General features: G+C 38.5%; 1 protein-coding gene and 1 long non-coding RNA gene across 2 annotated transcripts in view; one reads left to right on the plus strand and one right to left on the minus strand.

Annotated features, from left to right (window-relative positions):
- Positions 1–21,812, plus strand: part of LOC131495139 (uncharacterized) — a 318,187-nt gene that overhangs the window by 180,053 nt on the left and 116,322 nt on the right. The window lies entirely within an intron of this gene.
- LOC131495136 (10 kDa heat shock protein, mitochondrial-like) lies at positions 4,410–8,375 on the minus strand. Its single transcript, XM_058699950.1, has one exon. The coding sequence runs from the start codon at positions 7,539–7,541 to the stop codon at positions 7,233–7,235; it is 309 nt and encodes a 102-aa protein (XP_058555933.1). The 5' UTR covers positions 7,542–8,375; the 3' UTR covers positions 4,410–7,232.

Below are 21,812 nucleotides of genomic sequence, written 5' to 3' on the forward strand. Positions count from 1 at the left end.
GTTGAAACTTTACAAATTCCAATCAGAGAGAAGTGGCGTATACATTTTTTAATCACATGTTTTCATATGCTTTCCAAACAGTGAGGCAGGAGAATTATAGTGACTATGCTTTGGTTATAACTACTCTCTCAAGACCAATCAAGAACTTATAAAATATGCTTTTCCCCTTTTGTGCCTTTTGGGTGCTTGAGAATTTGCACTTACAGTTTCCAATGGAAGTGATTTTCTTTATTTGTAAGTATAGAAAACAGGTTTGAAGTGTTGTATTTTTTTGAGATAGAGTTTCTGTGATTCTAATTCTCTTAGAATGCTTATTGTCTTTAGTGTATAAACATTAGGAAGTGTATTACACATATTAAAGACTGTTGCATGAATGGGTTTATCAGTCAGGGAACTGGGTAGCCAAATCAAATTAAGTGCAAATCTGCAATAAATATATGATAATATCAACACTGTATTTAAATAGCACAGGAGTTCCTCTAATGTGGAAATAGAGCTGGAGAAAAGCTAGCATAAAATCTGATTTAAAATTTAGGAAACTGTGGGTTGTTTCCTAACATTATGATTTCCGTGCCTAAGGGTGCCCATTGGGATCGACTGCCCTTTTCATGACCTTCCCATGGTTGCATACACTGTGAAGCTGCCTCCTGATCATTAGTATTGCACAGAGCAAGGATTCCACCAAGAATAATTGTTATGCCTTCTTAAAGACATAAGTCATTCTTCTAAGGCATTTCAATGAATATAAATCCTGAAAAACTCCTTTGAACATCTCTATTAAAAATTGCTGCTAGTGGCAGATATTGGTAAATGAAAAACTTCAGGTAGTGTCAGTTTCATCTAAGACAAAGTCAGATTAGTTCTGAGCAGATTAATCATTATTATGTGTGTGAAGAATCATGAATTACTTTGACACTGGTCCTTTCTTTTTAAGGATTTCTTTTTATCTCTTTCCCCCCCCCCCCCCCCCGGAGAAATCATTTTGGTAAAAATTTTGCAGATGTTGTAAATTCATTTATGCACTGAACGCTGGGCTTTTTCAAGCAATCATTGAAGTTTATGTTTTTAATATATGTGTTGTTGTTCCAAGAAATTCCCAAGAATACACTCATGGTCCTCAGAATTTTCTAAATTGTTTATTTCTTAAATCCTCAAAGAAAAGAGTTCTGGTTTCAGGCAAACATCAAATGTGAAATACATTTTTTTGTCTTTTTTGCTTTGCCATAATGTGTCTCAGTTTTACAAAATGTGTTTCTTTCTCTTTTTTGGTTTAGCCAGGGGAAAAAAAAATCAGCATCCTTTCAATAATATCAGCAGGCAAGACTATGAGCTTACACATTCCCAGGGATGTCAGAGTGGAATTTCCCTCTCTCTGAGTTTCTCTAGGGTTTTGATTCCTGATTGCCCCAACCCTTGGAAGCAGTTATTCTAACTCGTGCTCTTTCCCCTAGTTATCTCGCCAAATTTTGCAAATGTCATTCTTGCTTCCTCCAAAATCACACCCAGGGACATTGTCCTCACTTTTTTCTACATGAATTTTTTCCCCTTGTCCTTTGACATACTTCTGAGTTCCTCGGGACTACAGAACAGACTATTTTAAGTCAAGTCAGTGACACATTCTCAGTTCCTATATCTGTGGTTTTCTTATTCTGATATATGTATTGCCTTTATTCAAAAATAACACTCTATTCAAAAATCACAAAATAGTAGTCCAGAGTGCAACCCAACCATTTCATTGCTGCAGAAATATCTGGAACATAAAACCTTGGTAAACAGATCTTCTTAAAAGTATGGTAATCCTTTTCATTGTTGGGTACTTGCCTAATGACATGATTTGGAAATGCAAGTGAAAAAAATATAAGTATGTAAAAGAAGGCATATGATAATTTCACATGTAATATAGAGGTGCTACTTTTTGATGTTTAAAATTAATTTTGCACCAAAATTTTTTCCCCTCATGGGATATAAGATACACCGGTCCTTAAAAATGTGCTCTTTTTGGGGTGCCTGGATGGCTCAGTCGGTTGAGCATCCAACATCAGCTCTGGTCATAATCTCACAATCCATGAGTTTGAGCCCCGCTTTGGGCTCCATGCTGACAGCTTTGAGGCTGGAGCCTGCTTCAGATTCTGTGTCTCCCTCTCTCTCTATGCCTCTCTCCTGCTCTCTCTCTCTCTCTCTCTCAAACAAAAATAAAAACATTTTTTAAAAATGTAAAAAAAAAGTGCTATTCTTAATTGTCCTTCTCTATTCCTTCAATTACTATAATTTTACAATAACATCGAAAAAATAATTAGAAAAGTCATATAATTATGCTGTTGTCACTGACCTCTGATGCATTCTTTTTATTTTATGGGAGGAAATAGGTCCCCAATATAGTTTGTACAAAGTTACCTTGATACAACCCAACTAGCATCAAAATGGAGTTCACTTTGTTTTATATGAATGCTCTTTTCCATATTGAAATTATATTTTCCCAGTGTTATTCCATGTTCCCTAAATTATAGTCCAATGTATACCAAGTTACAATAATCACCATCTGTATTGGACACATCTCCTTTGATTTTCTTGATGGTACAGTCTCTTGGCTCCTCTGCCCCAGTCTTCACAGCAAGAAGACAGTAAGTCATAAATAACACTGCATTTCTAGAAGGATTGTAGATGTTAGTGTCAGCATCAAAGACTTTTAAGAATGCAGAGGTTGAGTTCCCTATCATATCCCTATTCAGTTTACATACCTGTCTAGTCCCTGCAAAAACTAGATGGATCGTGGCCAATTACTATGGACTAGCATCACCTTAACCAGATGACCATATTAAACCGAGTTGATATGCCAACTGTGGTATTGTTACTGCTGCAAACAGCCACATTCAGAGATCCAGGTGAGTGGGCACTGTCAGCTGGGGCTCCGAGGCAGGCAGCAGGGTCCCAAGGGCAGGCTACTACTTGAGACTTGACCAGGAGGTTGATCAGCACTAACTAAACCCAGCCATTGAGGTAGGACAGCAAGTTGCCCACTGGAACTAGTCTACAAAGTAGCATGATTACCAGAATCGAGACACCAACACTGTGGAGCCCGGTACTGTGAGGTCAATAATTTACCCATACAAGATCCAGATTCCTCTGCAAAGCCTCTTATTATTGGGGAGATTTTTAAGCCACGGAGAAACAATTTACCTTTCTTTAAAAATTTTTTTAATGTTTATTTATTTTTGAGAGACAGAGACACAGTGAGAGCAGGGCAGGGGCAAGGGAGGGGCAGAGGGAGACACAGAATCCAAAGCAAGCTCCAGCCTCTTAGCTGGCAGCATAGAGCCCGAGGCAGGGCTTGAGAACTCATGGACCACGACAAGATGGTGACCTGAGCAGAATTTGTATGTTTAACCGACTGAGCCACCCGGGTGCCCCAAAACAATTTACCTTTTTACCAAAAAAAATCATTTTAGCAACACTATGGAAGCTGGAGCCAGAAAGGGAAAGGGAGGCAGGCAAGCCAGGGAGACCCCCAAAGGCAAGAAGGCCAGTGAGGAGCTGTTAAAATAGATCTGAAGGGAAGAAATGAGCATCTGTGTGGTTCTGTGTTTTTAAACTGGGATTCTCCCAGCCCAATCCTGAGCGAGATTCTCCAGGAATCCCAGCGCTGTCTCTGGCAGCCATCCTCTCCACCCTCACTCTTTCTCTGGTGTTGTCCAGAGGCAGATTGACCTAACATTTGCAAGACCTGGGGAACTGACCCTGTGCAGCCAGCCTCTGAGCCTCTCAAGTGTGTCACAATCTATGCCCTTCTCCCTTTTTGCTAGACCCAGAACAGGGCAGTGTTTCCTCACATGAGGTACACTGGTCATCTGTTTCAGAAGCACCCTGGAGGCTTGTTAAAAATTCCTGTTTCGAATGAAATCTTGCCATTCGCAACTATGCGGATGGAACTGGAGGGTATTATGCTAAGTGAAATGAGTCAGTCAGAGAAAGACAAAAATCATAGGACTTCACTCATATGAGGACTTTAAGAGACAAAACAGATGAACATAAGGGAAGGGAAGCAAAAATAATATAAAAACAGGGAGGGGGACAAAACAAAAGAGACTCATAAATATAGAGAACAAACTGAGGGTTGCTGAGGGGTTGTGGAAGCGGGATGGGTTAAATGGGTAAGAGGCATTAAGGAATCTACTGAAATCATTGCTTCACTATATACTAACTAATTTGGATGTAAATTTTTAAAAATAAAAAATAAAGTTAAAAAAAAAATTCCTGTTTCGAGACCCATCCCAGCAATCAGAATCCCTTGCAGTTGAACATCAAATCTGCACTATTTGCAATATCCCCAGGGGATACTGACTTTGAGAACCCCTGCAAGAGACCACTAGACAAGTAATTCTTAAACTTGACTAATCATCTGACTGGCTTGAGGAACTTTTGTTTTTCAAAGTTTATTTTTAATTTGAGAGAGAGAGAGAGAGAGCACAGGCAGGGGAGAGGCAGAGAGAGGAAGAGAGAGAATAACAAGAAGGCTCTACACTGTCAGCAGAGAGCCCAACATGGGGCTCGATCCCACAAACTGTGAAATCATGGCCTCAGCTGAAATCAAGAGTCCAACACTTAACCAACTGATGCCCTAGGCTTGGAAAACTTTTTAAAAAATGGTCTGAGTCACCATCCCTCCAGAAATCTGAAGGTCTAGGATTGAGTAGGAAGTCCTGACACAGCAAAAGCCTTCCCAAGGGTTGGACACTAATCCTATTTGGGAAACATTGCCTATATCACCTTCCTGGGTACTTAAACTTCTGCTGCTAGGATAAATGAAATAATTAGTCACAAGGCCTTCCTGGTATAATTACAAAGGGATAGCTGACTCGCCATTTTATTGAGTTGAATTACTCTTTTTCAAAACAAAGAGACTAAGATGAAAGAGGAAAGGTCGCTCTCACAATTTACTGCTAATAGGAGATGGCCTTGAGAAGGGAGCACTACCTGTGACCATGGCATTTCTGAACTTGATGCATTACAAAGTGCAAACTATGCAGAAAGCTGCCTGATTCGGGACAAAGAGTTACCTTGGATCTAATCACTTGCATCAGAGCCTTTTCTAGCTCCTATCTCATTTGCCTCCGAAATTTAGGGAACTCCCTTTAACCACGTAATACTTGCGCTTCCAGTTGAGAAAGCAAGGATCATCATGTTTTCACTTGCTCATCAGCCAGGAGGTGTGAAGTTTCTCTGGCATGAAAAAGACCAAATTCAATAATGGACTTGTTTGGGATGGGAAGAAAACGGGGGGGGGGGGGGGAGGAAGAACTTTGGAATAATTAAATAATAAATAATAATTATAAATTTAGAGATCAAAGTGAAAAAATGGATCGTGTATCTTGTCTACTGTATCAGAATCCAGGTCTAATGACTATAGTAGAGATAGTTTCTGTGACTTAAAATGAGATTTAAAGAGTTAAAGGAGAGAGAAAGTACTACAGAAACAGAACATTGTGCCATTAGTTATCACTAGAAGTGGGTCTGGCCTCACTACTTACTTTTTCTTGGTTTAATGAATGCCCCTGGGATTGCCTGTTAAAGCTCGCTGCTCTGTCAGGAACTCTGTTGAACGTTGGAGGGAAATTTTACTGGTCTCCAAATGATGAAAAGGTGCTCTCAGAAAATTTTTCAAAGGAGTAATGGTAACCTCTGAAAATTTTTGCTTTAATTTACAATGATTGAACAAGTGGGCAGTCTTCCAGCAAGAGATCTTTTAAGAGCTTGCAAGTACAAAAGAGGGTGAGCATTTTGCCTGCTGTAAAATGTGAGCCTCTTTGTAATCCCTGTTGTTTAAGCATTCATGTAAAGAGACTAGCCCAAGAACACCCAAGAACTATCCTTTCTACCTCCAGGAAAGTAAAGAGGAGAATTTATTTGGAAGCATAATAGGGCTGCCAATAATAGGGCTGCCCACCCACTTGGCCTGGAAATTCCAGAAAAGTCTTCAAAAAGAAAAACCCCGCTGCCATCTAGAAGTAGTTAGTCCATTACTGTTAGAGAAGGACCAGTTCATTCAGTCAAGAAAGATTTCACTGAGAACATGTGACTCGAGGTGAGTATTGCAGGCTAACACAGGTTTGCCAGATACAGGAAGAAGGGAAGAAAATCATTCTAAGGAGTGTTAATAGGCAAGTATATGTGGTGATTGTAACGCTTTATTTTTTTAATGTTTATTTATTTATTTTGAGAGAGAGAGAAAGAGAGAGAGAGACAATCCTAAGCAGGCTCCACACTGTCAGCACAGAGCCCGAGGCTCAACCAACTGAGCCACCAGGCACCCTTACATGTGGTGATCTTAAAAATAACAAAACAAAAAGTATACGTTTTAGTGCCAAAAGTCAAGGGAGGAGGTGGAGGTGAATGCATAAGGCATCGGTGTTGGCAGGGGTGGTCATCTGAGAGGGTGGATATGGAGCTATAGATCATGTGAAGGCGTTTGTCAGCAAAAGGAAAGTCATGAAGTTGTGAAATCAGATTCAAGTTTCAATGAGGTAATTCAAGTTGCAAAGTGGCCTGGTTTAAGGAGTGGCTAGCAATTGTAACTAGACCATTAGAAGGTGAATGCAGTTAATACTAATTAAAGAAGAATGAAGGACAGGGTGAATTAAGAAGGGGATAAAGGGAGGTGCACCTGGGTGGCACAGTTGGTTGAGCATCCAACACATGGTTTTGACTCAGGTCATGTTCTCATGGCTTCGTGGGTTCAAGTCCTGCATCGGGTTCTGTGCTGACAGTGTGGAGCCTGCTCGGTCGGGATTCTCTCCCTCCCTCTCTCTGCCCCTTCCCCACTTGTGCTGTCTCTGTCTAAAAAAAAAAAATGGGGATAAAGAGCCCCCAGAAGTGAAAGCGATTTGGCCAGGATCACATGGAGAGGATTTCTTGATCTGTAGTCCTATGTTTTTCCATACCCCACTGTCTTCACTACTGTGTCATTGTTTATTGTCATTTGCTTTTTGCAAAAATAAGTGTCCTGTTATGTTCTGTTCCCACATGACTAATAGCAGCCTCCCTTCTCTAGAATACCATTGCACTAATCACACCCTGATTTTCACTATTTGTAAACCTGGTTTTTGTTTGGTTTTTTTCGCTTAGTTTGGATACCATTCATTTATTATAAAGGAGGCATGAAAATTATTTACATGAAAGATTTCACAGCCTCAGTGGAATGGGCAGCTTCATGTGATGCCATTCAATAATGATTTATTTCAATCTACATACTTTCCGAGAATGTCACCATCTCTAAGTAAGAAATAGCCCTTGTCATCTAGAACTACTTTGGTGCCTCCATATTCTGGCAAAAGAACTTTATCTCCAACTTTCACGCTAACTGGCTGAATCTCTCCACCCTTTCTTTTAGAGCCTGGTTCAACAGTTACTACTGTTGCTTGCAATACTTTTCCTTGAGATTTTTCTGGAAGCATAATGCCTCCTTTGGTAACAGTTTCAGCTGCACTCTTTTCAACTAAAAACCGGTCAAAGAGGGAAGTAAACTTTCTAAACGCCTGTCCTGTCATGACTTCAGACACTGTAATTTTTTGTAAACTTCTTTTACATAGGATTCCTTCACTGCTTCAAACCTAGCTTTGAATGTAGCTGCCTATCACTATGCTTAAGGTCCCAAAAAGTACATTATGCGAAGCCAAACATACATTCTCCTTATCCACCCTATCATGACTTCCACCCTGAGATAAACCACAAAATGCAGAAACTTCAAAAAGACCCGTTACTTCCCCCAAACAACCTGATATTAAAGAAGATATACCAGCAACTCTGTATTTCCTTTCCCGGGCCTCTACCATGGCCTTTTTAAAAGTTTCCCAACGTGTTGTATTTCCCAAGAAGACACACAAGTCCCCAAACAAGTTGGGGCACACAAGTCCCTACAGAGGAAGAGGAAAAATTGAGGTAGCAAAAGTAATAAAACATTCCTGATTCTTTTCAACCTCCTGTTAACTGTTCCATATCTTAATCTTGGAGAAGGGGACAGTCAAGGCTTTGCTTTTTGGTGGCTACACTCTCTGATCAATGTCAGGGACCATAAAATGATAGGAATGAAGAAACTGGAAAGGTACAGGTCTTTTGCCATAGGACTTTTGCCTTCTTGAGAGCAGGGCTGAGGACTCTTTTTCTCTAACTGCTGCAATGGCTTACTTATAGTAGATATACAATAGTAATTAAATAAAGTGATCCTTTTTATAATTTTTCAAAAATCTGTGTTGGTCTTTATAGTTTAAGAGAATTTCCACATAGTTTCCTTTTGTCTTTTCCATAATCATGGAACATAATCAGTAGAAGTCTTATTGGCCCCATCATTTAGCTGATAATTCTAAAATATCGGTTAAAATGTTTATACAAGCACCAATAGGCAGTAAATGGATAGCCAGCACTCAGACCCAGGGTTTTAACTTGGTATTCTACTTCTTCTACATTCTCAGGTCTTCTACAGGACCCTTATCGTGACAGTTGTATTAAGGATCCTGGACCCACATATATGTCAATTTTTTCAAATTCCCAAGCAGTGATGGCAGGTCTCCATTTTCTGGTTGCGAAAGCATTTTTTTGAGAACTAGGAAAATGGGTAAAAGAATGCCAGTGATGGGATAAACCCTTGTTGTTCATCTATCCAGAGTTGATGAAAACTTATTAGGATTAGTCTTAAAATAGGAATATGGCATAGGGTGTTCCCTGAGTACCTATTATATCAAAGCACCACCACCGCCCAAGTGAGGTTCCCAAATCTGGGGACCCTCTGAAGGTATTACAAAAAATGGACACCCCAGGGCTCACCCCCCCCCAACTGAGTCAGACTCCCTGGAATTTGAGTCCCAAAATCTACATGCTTAAAAATACCTCTGGAAGTTTGGAAAAAAAATCACTGGACTAAGGACTTAGTCACCTCCTTTGACCTCTCCAGATATTTTGGCCTCAGATGTTTTATCTGCAAGATGGGATAATAAGACCTTACTTCCCTAAAGCTAGGAGGCTAGATCTGATTAGTTCTTCCTGTCCTTTATGTTTGTAAAATTTGCAATTCAACTATTTATGTTTCTCATCAATCATACTGATGACTCATTGCTGCCTCCCTATGGTTACACCATTGCCTCCTCCCAGTCCCCTTCTCCAAGCCCTTCTCTCATTTATGATCCATCACCTCCTTGAAACTGTTCCCAACTGCTCCCACCCTGAGTTTACTCACTTTTCTTCTCTGAACCCTTGAAGCATTTGTGATCCCAGCACTCACCTCACCAAGGAAGCCATTGCTTTGTGGTGACAACCTTTCTGTGTTAGGACTCCCAGCTGAGTATGGACTGTCTTTGTTGATGACAGTTATGTTGACCAACACTATGTAAACTATTATTTTAAAACAGTTTTATAATTTCTTTAGTATGCATGTTCAATAATCATGAAATAGGTCTTCTGAAAAATCTGCTATGCACAGATTTCAAGTTCAGTCTCTAATAGATATGAAATCAGGAATTTGGCTTTCGTTACCTAAATGCAGTTAACTCTCCTCCCATGTCTACATCTTTAGACTTTTCAATTCAGGAAGAGTATAAAGCATTTTCTAAAAACAAGATTTTAATTAAACTGCAAAAGAATTTTTTTTAAAAAACCATGTTGAAATAACCAATCTCTGGCTTACAAGGGAAATAAACATGCTGGAAAGATAATGTAGACCATGAAAAGATGGATGTAATCAGCTCTTGCCAAGGTGCCCAGGGATGGATATGAATGCAGTAAGTTATGTTTTGACATTGAAGCATGTAGTATTCAACTTCATCATAAAACACCACCTTCTGTTTAAATCAGGGCTATCGTTAAATTATATCCAAAGCCCCTTTTCAAAAATCCTCTTAATTCAGAATTGCAATAAATAACTAGTCCCTAGTCTTAAAATTGATACAAGATAATGCTTAAATATTATCTAATTGCCAGCTTATAAGTCCTTGTTTATTTTTAATGTGCTCTTCTCTTTTTTAAACTTTTCAACTTTGTGGCATTAAAATTTGAAATTAGAAAGAGAAAACTAATCTCCTGAATTAAATAGGCAATTGCATAGAGAAATTCACTGGAGACTGGTGATGCCAAGGGGGAGCCCAGACTTGTGTGCTCGCATTTTCAGAATGAGCCCCAGTGTCTCTCCAACAGTTCTCTACATGTTGCTGTACTTCTCATTCAAGGTACACAAGTGTGGCAGGCAGAAAGGAATCTCATAAATCTCCCTAAAAGATCACTGCTTTCCAATGGCCCACCATTAACTTAACTTTACCCTTTTCTATAATTGTTTAATAACTAAATATTAATGAAATTTGCAATTGCAAATTATTATTTGATCCCATGATAGGTTTCCTTGACCATCTATGTGATATTGTTTGAGTGTTCTAGAGTATGTTCTGTAGGAAAGGAAACTTGGAAAGGGTGGAGATTGGGGAACAAATAGGGAGCTGAGAAAGCAAGTGACATTAGAAATATTCCATTGGTCATAATTTATCAAATAACTAGAAAACAATCAAAAGGTTACATCTAGCAGCATTGTTCTTTAGGGAGTTTGCTAGAATTCATCATCATAAATAAGTACTGGAACCAAAGTTTAGTGATGGATGAATCCATCAAGCAATAGCAAATATATCGAAAATCTATGGATCAATGCAGGGAAGCATAATGACCTTCATGGACCACTTTTTGCTTTCATAAGTCCCTCCCATCATAACAATATTAATAGTAATATTATTTTATAGAGAGACACCTGGGTGATTCAGTTGGTTAAGTGTCTAATCTATTTCCACTCAGGTCATGATCTCACAGTTGTGAGATCAAGCCCTGCATTGGATTCTGTGCTGGGCATGGAGCCTGCTTAAGATTCTCTCTCTCTCTCTCTCTCTCTCTCTCTCCCTCTCCCTCTCCCTCTCCCTCTCCCTCAATCCCTCCCCCACTCTTTCTAAAAAAAGATTTTATACAATTTTAAATATTTCAATATTTAAGTTTTTCTGTTTTAGGCAAAATTCAATAGATCTTTATGGGGCCTAAAAATGGGCTTTTTTCTGTAATATGAAAAACAAATAAAACATGTGTCTAACCCTAAAAATTCTTCTTTAAAAAAAAGAAGTTCTGTTTCTTATAATTTAAAAGAAATTAAAATATTTTCACGGATCTCTAAAAATATTGTGGGCACATACTCTGTGCTATTGTGCCTGATAAGTTAGCCCTGAATCAATAAAGGCAATAATTGGTTTGAAGTGAAATAGGTCCTTTCCACTCTGAACTTTCATTTGTCAGATTTTACCTGGTACTAAAACCCTCGCCATGATAGGTACTTAGTGGTATAGCTCTAGTCAAGAGAAGTCTGAAATAATATCTTCTCTGTACACCTGCTTATAGGGTTAGTCCTTCTAACTAGTAGGAAGTCTCAAATCCAGTCTAACTTTTATATACTAACCTGAACTGGGAAAGTGTATTTATGGCACTGGACTGAAGCTATTTTCCAATATCCTCTGACTCAACTAACTTGCATACATTCTTAGGATATTTGACCAATAATTATATTTTTCACAGGTCTTAGAGACCTGCTAAAACTTTCAATGACTGATATCAATTAATTGAATTTAGTGACTGAACTAAGAATTGGTGATGATGATGATGGTCATGATAACTAAAATTATTGTCTAAGAAAATGATGTTTTCTTATATATGCTTGTTTATTCAAGAAAGAAATACAACTATGTGAATTTTAGTTTAGTTTCTTCCCCAGAGTTAATATACTTAACTGGCTCTGCTTGTCACTTAATAGTGTTTTTCCTATCCCCAAAAGAGTGAAAAGTCATAAAATAAAAATTTTTTTTTCCAAATACAGTGATCTAACAATAAAGAAATTAACTTCAGAATTAAATTGAGGGGTGCCTTGGTGGCTCAGTAAGTTGAATCCGACTTTGTCTCAGGTTATGGTCTTACAGTTCTTGAGTTCAAGCCCTATGTCAGACTCTGGGCTGGCAGCTCAGAGCCTGGAGCCTGCTTCAAAGTCTGTATCTCCCTCTCTCTGCCCCTCCCCAGCTCACACTCTCTCTCTCAAAAATAACTAAACAGTAAAAAATTTTTAATTGAAATTGTAAGAAGAATACAATGTATTATAAAGGGCACAGGAGAAAAAGAGAGAGAGAGCACAGGGAGTCAAGAAGTTTTAGCCCTGAGGCACCTGGGTGGCTCAGTCAGTTAAGCCTCCAACTCTTGATTTCAGCTCAGGTCATGATCTCAACATTCTTGAGTTTCAGCCCCACATTGGGCTCCACACTTGACAGTGCAGAGTCTGCTTAGGATTCTCTCTCTCTCTCTCTCTCTCGCTCTCGCTCTCTCGCTCTCTCTCTCGCTCTCTCTCACTCTCGCTCTCTTCCCCTCCCTGCTTGTATTCTCTTCCTCTCTCAAAATGAAAAAACTTAAAAAAAAAAAAAAAAAACTAAGAAAAAAAAAAGTTTTAGCCCTACTTCTGCCCTTTACAGAGATTTTGGGAAATTGAGATGCCTTCTCTGCATTTTAGAAATTGAGAAGAACTAGAGATTTCCCCACACCTTTTCTAATCCTAAGTTCTGTGAAAGCAACAAAAATTTTATAATCTCTAATCAATAAAAGCACTTATTTCAATACTGTGCTTATTTATGTGTACCTAAATTGCAAACTCTTAAAAATGCAGGTTCCGAGGCCTTGATCCCTGCCCCTACCCACTTCAGATGCTTTTACTTTTATTTTTTTTCTTGGTAGATGTTCTGGTGTTTAATAGGCACCTGCGTTGAGAAATACTAGTCTAGATAATAGAATTATAAAAGTTTCCATTTTGCCAGAGTTTTAGCCTATGTCCTAATTAACAAAGATCTATGTTGAAAAAATTAATCTCATTAAGATGTCAGGAGGAAAGCAAGGTACTAACTATAGTGACATTGCAAAGGGCTAAGGGAATGAATCAAGTTCAACACTAAAGTTACATTACATGGGCAGAAGACCATTCTTAGGAAACAGGATATAAATGCTAATGGCAATTACAGGTCAATAGAGTAAAAAATAGGAACATTTCTGAAAAATTATTAAAATCTTTCCTGTCTCAAAATTAACCATTAATAGTGGTTAACGTTCATTTTGAAATAGTTAAGATTTTAATTTCATCAAATGGCTTGTGTCTGGAACATCTAGCTATTTATTCTTTTGTCTTGTGCGGGTTTTTTTAGTGTTGAGAGACAGTATTTTTGGAATTCCAGCTCCTTAATAAAAATTACATCCAGTACTTACATTGTGCCCCCTATTTATCTATCAAGCAATGTCCTAAGAGCTTTATATAGAATAAATGAACTTAATCCTCACAACAGTCCTAGGGTTTGGGCACAATCATTATCCTATCTTTGCAGTTGAAGAGATTAAGGCATAGAAAATTTTGGTAACTTGATCATGGTGACTCATCAAGGTGACATGGCACCCCTTGCTAAATTCTCTCAAATTCCTGATTCCCACCTTGCTAACTTGAAACTACAGTGTAGTGCACTTTACATGACTGGCTTTGGATGTAAACCACCACCGCCCCGCCCCCCCCCCCAACACTACATGCCAGGCACTGAGAAAGAGGAAGATGTGAGGAAGGGGGATAGAAAAGATAAATTAGAATGTATTTTATGTGCTCATGTAGTTTTCAAACATTGGCTTACATTTGTTACTATCAATTGAAATGTTTTCTATTTGCATGAATTTGTGTTTGGAATGCATGTCTTGCATAACTGTGAAAGAAGGCACCGTAACTATGCTAAGTCAGTATATTCTAAGGGGTGGAATGGGCATAGTGCACTTCTGTGCTCCTCGGAGCTCAGCCAGTATTTGCACATATGAGAAACCTGAAGTCTTTACAGTTGGGGGGCGGGGAGGGGGGGAGGCAAAGAGGATAGAGACTCCTGTGAGGGTGGGAGTTAGCTCAGTAGCGGCAGCCCCAGACAAACCTGCTCCCTGTGTGACCAATGCATTCCATCCCCACGAGACCTTGCAAGACTTGAACTCCTCTAGTGCTAGGAGATGGCTAGGGTTAAAGTAGTCATTTTCCAAGCAACACTTGGTTTTAAAAGGGGGCTCCTGAAGTCAGGAAAACTTTGAAAAGCCAAAGAGGGGGAAATGTTGTCATTTGAGCACTCCTGTTAGGAGACAGCACAAGGTAGTAGGGGAATGAGGAAAGGGTTTCATGATACCTCTCACATAATTTCTCCCAAATCTATCCTAGGCCCTCCTATATTCAAGGCCTAAATGTAATATATGGATCTTACTGTATCTAGTGTCAATCATTTTAAGAATAACTAACTGCTTGCATTTCTTAAAAACACAATTTTCTCTATTCATACATTTTTCTCCTTTATATCTAATAATTAAGGTCAGTATATATAAGACTTTATGGAATTCATGAGAAGCTGAATGTATCTAAACATAAGAAATTAATAACAAGAAGAGACAAATCACCACTTTACACATATTAGAATAGCCACATTAAAAAGATCTTCTATGCCAAGGAAGGCAAGGATGTGAAGAAACAGAAACCCTCATACACTGTCGGTGGGAATGTTAAATAGTACATCCACTTGGGAAAATAGTTTGACAGTTTCTTTAAAACTTAAGCATGTATTTACCATAAGATTCAGCTATCCCACTCCTACATGTTTACCCGAGAGAAACAAAAGCATCCATGCAAAAGTCTATGCACAAATGTTCATAGCAACTTTATTTGTAAGAGCCAAAAACTCAGGAGAACCCCCAGAGTATATAAATAAGTGAGTGGATAAGCAAATTGTGGTATATTCATGCAAGAAACACTAGAAATGACTGATTGTAATAAAGAGAAATGAATGATGGGTGCACATAATTCTGATGAGTGAAAGAAGCCAGAAGGAAAAGAGTAAATAGTATATGACTGCATTTACATAAAACTCTAAAAAATAAAAAGTAATCTATAGTTATGGAAAGTGTATCAGTGATTGCCTTCAGAAGGTAGGGTAGGGAAAGGGAGGGATGGAGTGGGAAGGAATTACCAAGGGAAATGTGGAAACTTTTGGAAGTAATGATACGATCATTATCTTGATTGTAGTGATGGTTTCAAAGGTAAATGCATATGTCAAACATTAAATTATATAATTTAAACATTAGTTTATTCTATGCCAGTATATCTCCATAAAGCAATTATTAAAGAAAAAAAGACCAGTCAGTTTAAAATCTAAACTTTCAAAAATACTAAACAAACATCTAGAAAAAAATAAGAAACAGAAAAATGGAAAATTTGACACTAGATGTATCAAAGTCTGTCAGATAAATCCTGCTACAATAAATGATAGACACAGTAGGTGGAAATGAAGCAAATATGTAATATCTTTCAAGAAGAATTCAAAGGAAGGTTTTCCTGTACAATTAGGTAGAGATAAATGGTGGGAAGAAAAGATAAGAAAGCAAACAACCCTGAAAATCTTGTGAGTCTCTTCCAGTATAGAAAATAAATCTAAAAGATCAGTAGGTCAGAAAGATGGAAGGCTAAACAAACAAACAAACAAAAAAAAGACGTATAGTAAAAGGAAATGTATCAGCTATCAAGGCTATATTAGAAAAAAAAAGACATTGTTTAAGAGACCCTTTATACTGTACACAGCACCACCTTGAGGGAAACAATAGGAAATACTATTTCATGTGTAATAAAGCCCAATCCATTCATTGATTGTTCATTTACTTAGGTATACACAACACTATTCTAGATACTTGGGATACAAAAAGGAACAAACAACAACAAAATCCCTACCCTCTTAGAGCTTATTTATCAATCAAAAAAAAAAAAAGCAGCTTTGTTTTCAAATAATTTATAGTTATATGTAGACTCATTTTATAAACTTTTAAAATTATAGTAAGAATTTAGAGGAAGTCTATGTGTCCAAAGGAAACATAAAAGACCATTGTGTTTGTTTTCTTTTCAAATGAGTTTTTACAGAAGAGGTTTGTATAAATCGGGGTTCTGTTTTGTTTTTGTAACACTTCATAGTCAATTCTAAAATTATTTAAAAAAAACAGTATAGTTGATGCTGAAGTATAGTTTCTTATCCCTTTTTCAAGACTAAGGTCTATATCCCCCTTCCCTAGCTGCCAGGATTATAGGCTTCTAAACGCTCACAGCTATGACCCCATCCTGGGATGACTGTACCCCACATCAAACAGTCATTGGGTTGTGGCTACCCCTTCCTCCTGGGAGGTGTTTAAACATGGACAAGGGAGTTCTCTAGCCAAAAGCAGTTTCCAGTCTTTGTTTCTGTCTGTGCTTCAGTCTAGATAGAGTCTATTGTTATGTCTTCAAGTTAACTCATCTTTTCTTCTGCAGTTTCTAATCTGTTCTTAATCCTATCCAGCAGATGTTTATTTCAGATACTATATTTTTCATTTCTAGAAGTTTTATCTTCCATTTATCTCCTCATTATGCTCAGAGTTTCATTACATCCTTAAGCATTTCAGCATATTTATATGTTTTAAATAATCTTAAGGTCCATGTTTACTAATCTCTGCCATGTCTCGCTGTTTATCGAGGGTTTTTTTTCCCCCTTGGTTATATATTTCATTTCCTGTTTCTTGTAATATTCAATAATTCTTAATTGGCTGCATGGAGATTATGAATGTAATTCAGTTGAGTGCTTACTACATTTTGTCTTCCTTTAAAAAGTACTTAAAAGAAATTTAAGTTACTGGCCGAGCAGCTTGATCTCCCAAAGTCTGTTTTTGAGCTTTGTTAGGGTGCATCTAACCTCACTGGGGATAGTATACACTACTCTAGGGATAGTATAGCCCATGTTCCAAGATAGAGCCCTTCTGGGGTGTCTTCTCAATGCTCTAGTTGAGTATCAAGAATCTCCACTCTGGCTGGTGAGAGCTTAAACAACTCTCTGCCACGTATGAATTCTGAATTGTTCAGACTACGGCCCCCTGGCTATTCTTTTCCTGGCCTCTTAAGTGTCACTCCACACATGTGCAGCTAAGGATTTTGCCAAGAATAAAAGGGACCCTTAGTACAGATTTCTAAAGCTCCTTTTTTTTCTGTAGAGCGATCCCACCCAGAACCCTACCCCACATCTTCCAACTATCTCAAACTCCCTACCTCCTAATCTCTTTCACCTCAACTCAGTAAGGCCAGTGTGCCTTTCTTGTGATCTCTCTCTCTGCGCGTCAATGAGGGAAGTGTCCCTAGGCAGAAAACTGAAAAAATGGTGGGAGGTCACCTCAAGTGTTTCCCTTCTCTAAGGCATTATGGCATTATATATTTCCTGTATTCCAGTTCTTGGAAATAGCTGCTTCATATACTTTGTCCAGTTTTTTAGTCATTTATTTTTCAAGAGTAAGTACAATTCTTGTCACTATACCATGCTAGAAGCAAAGTCCCCAAATCCCTTATTATTTCATCTGCACATATAACATGGCATGGATTCAAGCTCATTTCAATGATGCATACCCTCTAGTTTTTGTAACATTGCTCTTTAAGAACATGTATGTGAGGTTCTAATGTTGGAGAGGGCATAGCTTTTCCCCTTCAGTCCTTAAGAAGTGGGAATGAGTGGGAACGGAGGTAGTTCTGGAAATGGAGAATTGAGAAGAGATGTTGATCCCAGTCAGTATCACAAAATGATAACTCTCTATACTTCTATATGTATATAGGAAATAGTAACTCTTCAGGAAACAAACAAAAAAACTAAACAAACAAATGGAAGGTACTATTGCAAGGGAAGAAAGAAACTGGAACCGAAATTCAAAATTATGCCTACCTGAGCTATTCTAATTCAGCGAAATGTTTGCAAGTCAGGACCTACCAAGACTTTACTATTTTGAAACACATTTTAGACCTCCCTCAAGGGAATGGACAAACTAAAGATTGCCAAATCCAAGATGTTACAACTTGCATGTAACAGTTCCTATGGTCCACATTTGCTAAACTTGTGTTTGGTATTCAAGGGTCACCACAAGCACCCCCACCAAAAAACAAAAGAACAAAAACAAAAACAAACAAACAAAAAAACATGGGAAGTTTCAATACTTTCTTATAGGCATTGAAATAATTTTTCTAGACTTCCTGAGATCAAATTACTCTCCCATCCCTTCTCTAGCCTTCTAGTCTTCAGTATCTTTTGAAGCAAAAAGTAACACATAAATAGAAATAATCCTGGCTTTAGCCATAATCCCAGGAGTAATGATGAAAGCCTTACTTTTCTTTCAAAACCCTTTATCCAACTATAGTGTTACTTAGTGACTGAGCGCAAACAAAGCCTTTATAATGAGGTACAGTTGGATCCTGGATGTACCATTAGCATTTCCATAACCTCAGGGGAAATTAACTAACTTCTCTAAGGCTTAAATGTAAATGATGGGGTTTGCAGCTTGACACATAGTAGGAATTCTATACCAGTCAGAACAAGAACAATTCTGTACCAGTCAGCCACACAACAGAGAGGTTTTAGCGTAAGGAATTGTTGAAGCTGGTATTGGAGAACTGAAAGAGTTGTACGGAAGTATCAGATTGATAGCAAATTGCAGGACTCAGCTACTATCCCTGTGCCTGCAGGAGCAAAGAGAAAGGGATGGGGCTTTAGCATTAAAACTTGGTCAAGGGTGCCTGGGTGGCTCAGTCAGTTAACTGTTTGACTTCTGCTCAGGTCACAATCTCACTGTTTGTGAGTTCTAGCCCCCACATTGGGCTCACTGCTGTCCGGGCAGAGCCCACTTCAGATCCTGTATCCCCCTCTCTCTCTGCCCCTCCCACACTGGTGTTCTCTCTCTCTCTCTCTCTCTCTCTCTCTCAAAACTAAATAAACATTAAAAAAAAAAAACTTAGTGGAAGTCTTCTGGGAAGCTGGGACTCAGGCTTCTGAGGAGAGGGCATGTGACTGTGCTGGTATTGGTACCCCTCTGAGTATGACTGGGCAATGGCCAAGTTCACCTTCTGTGTTTCCTTTCTCCCACGGATCACTGTTCTTTTCCTTCAAGTCCTGTGTCTTGAAGACCATTGCTTCATGTAATTAGTCCCTTTTTTTTGTTGTTATTTCAGTGAGAGGTAAATCTGGCCCCTGCTGCGCCATCATGTCCAGAAAGGGAAGTCTCTAATGTTTTCTAAATAAGTAAATTAGCCACTTTTTTTAGATCACTTTAGGTTAGTTCTGTCTCACTCTGTTAAGTTTTTTAGTAAACTTATAAAATCGAACAATTGTTTTGGCATAGTTTGTATGTAATGTCACTTAATGACATGCATCTTTCTAATATCTAATACCGAAAAGTTTTAAATCATCCTTAACTATCTCCTTTTAAATTCAATCAGGAAATCCTGTTAACCCTAACTTAGAAATATATTCTACTACTACTTGCCATCTCCTGCTTCTTGACATCCCCAATGCCATCCCAGGGCAAGCCACCATCACCACAGGCTTGGAATCCTAATTGATCTACTTATATGCCTGTCTCATTCCCTAGCTGCTTTCATATATTTACTCAAATGTTATATTTTTTGTCTCTATCAGCATGGCCCCAGCAATATTTCTTCAGGCTGCCAACAGCAGTAGGTTCCAGGGGCTGATGTTGATTTCAATTTCCAGTTTTCCAACCCTCTCAGAACCAACCTCATGGTACCACATCAGAGAAACCGGCATCCATCTGAAGCCTCCTTCCCAGTGGTCTGGTCGCAACTCCACAGGGTCTCTCATAAAGGTAGATCTCAGTAGATAGGGAGTGAATTAAAAGTGTCCTCGAGGGCGCCTGGGTGGCTCAGTCGGTTAAGCGTCTGACTTCAACTCAGGTCATGATCTCGCGGTCTGTGAGTTCGAGGCCCATGTCCGGCTCTGGGCTGATGGCTTAGAGCCTGGAGCCTGCTTCCGATTCTGTGTCTCCCTCTCTCTGCCCCTCCCCCGTTCATGCTCTGTCTCTCTCTGTCTCAAAAATAAATAAAACGTCAAAAAAAAATTTTTTTTAAATGTCCTCGAGAGTATGGAAAGGTAGATGAAATCATGTGTGGGGTTCTGGGACTTCCTGCACAAATAAAAGAGCTCTGCCTTGATCTGTTGCACACATCTACACACAATTTATTTGGCAAAAGGTCCACTGATTAAAAAAAAAAAGTTTAGAAATTGCTGGTAACCAAAATTAAGTCAATACGTTGTTGCAGAACTTGGCAAAGTGCTCATATCACAAAATAAGGAAGGTATACCTCTTTGCCATAAGGCTCAAATGAGTCTTTCTGTCAGCAAGAGTCATGTTCTCATCTGGTGCTGGACTGGATTAAGTATAGTCACTGAATTCAATGTCCTATCCCGTCAACAATTCTCGTCAAAGTAGTTCTAGGATTGTGACTTCAGTCGTCCTTTGATTTTGTCTGTAGGATTCTGAATGGTCCATGGCAGTCACTAAGACTAAATCTATAAAACACACCAGTGCTCAATCAGAACTTGGGAAGACTACAAACAAGACCTTTTCACGTTCCTCATCCTCGGTTCTCTAGTCTCTTAAATGAGAAATTCTATTTTATGATTCTCAGAGCCCTGCCTAGTGCCAAAACCATATTTCCATGACATCTCTGCACTGTGTAAATAGAAAATTTTCCCAAATTCATAATGCATGATGGTATTCTCAACTTTAATTCTGAAACATAGTTCTCATCTATCAGTGCTAACCTAAAACTTATTAGACCTTCTATTTTTCTTAGTCCAGCTTCTCAGGTCTCAGATTCTTAGATTTTATTCCTTTTGTTTAGTGCATTGAGCAAGAATTTCCTTGATTTCTATAAATCTCTCTTATATGTGAAATCTAAAAACAAAACAAAACAGATAAACCATAAAAATAAAAACCCAGGGTGCCTGTGTAGCTCAGTGGGTTAAACTTCTGACTTCAACTCAGGTCATGATTTCACGGTTCGTAGGTTCATGCCCTACATTGGGCTCTATGCTGACAGTGTAGACCTGTTTGGAATTCTTACCTTGTCTTTCTCTCTGCCCCTCCCTGCTCGCTCTCTCTCTCTTTTAAAATAAATAAATAATCTTAATAAAAACTGAACAAGCTCATAGATCTGGAGGATGGACTGGCAGTTGCCAGAGGTGGGGGCAGAGAGTAGGATAAATGGGTGAAAGGGAGTCAAAGTTTAAACAACAACAAAAAAGAAACCTACCTGGTGTCTTAGTCCATTCTGACTGCTATAGTAAACTACCATAGACTGAGTGACTTATAAACAAGAGAAATTTATCACTCATAGTTCTGAAGGCTAGGAAGTCCAAGATCAAAGCACTGGCAAATTTGGTGTCTGGTCATGGTGTCTAGCAGTTCCAGGCTCTCCCCTTTTAGTGGCAAAGGGGTTGCAGCAGCTCCAGCCATCACATCATCTAAGATTCAAGTTCTACACACAAAAACAAGTTTGTTTAAAACAAAAAATAGTATCACCTGTACTATTAAAAATATTTGTCTTTTAATTACTTAAGTTTAATTTGAAAAGAAAAAATGAGGGAAACAGAGAGAGGAAAAAGTAACTAGTGAATATACAGAAATATATAAATATACATACAAATATAAAATACAATACAAATAAGGAAGAAAATATGTATAATTCCTACAGGTCTTATTTCTATAACTTATGGTATGATTGTTCATTGGGGCATTTAGACATCAATTTGGAAAGCATAAGACATTAGATGTGTACTTTATACTTACATCAAAATCAATTCCAAATGTATTAAAAATTTTAATGTAGGGGCGCCTGGGTGGCGCAGTCGGTTAAGCGTCCG

This window comes from Neofelis nebulosa, chromosome 14 (assembly GCF_028018385.1).
Source record: "Neofelis nebulosa isolate mNeoNeb1 chromosome 14, mNeoNeb1.pri, whole genome shotgun sequence".
Taxonomy (NCBI): Eukaryota; Metazoa; Chordata; class Mammalia; order Carnivora; family Felidae; genus Neofelis; species Neofelis nebulosa.

Bases quoted from the DNA above. Each gene is read 5' to 3' on its own strand.
- LOC131495136 (XM_058699950.1), bottom strand. From the start codon at position 7,541: ATGACAGGACAGGCGTTTAGAAAGTTTACTTCCCTCTTTGACCGGTTT.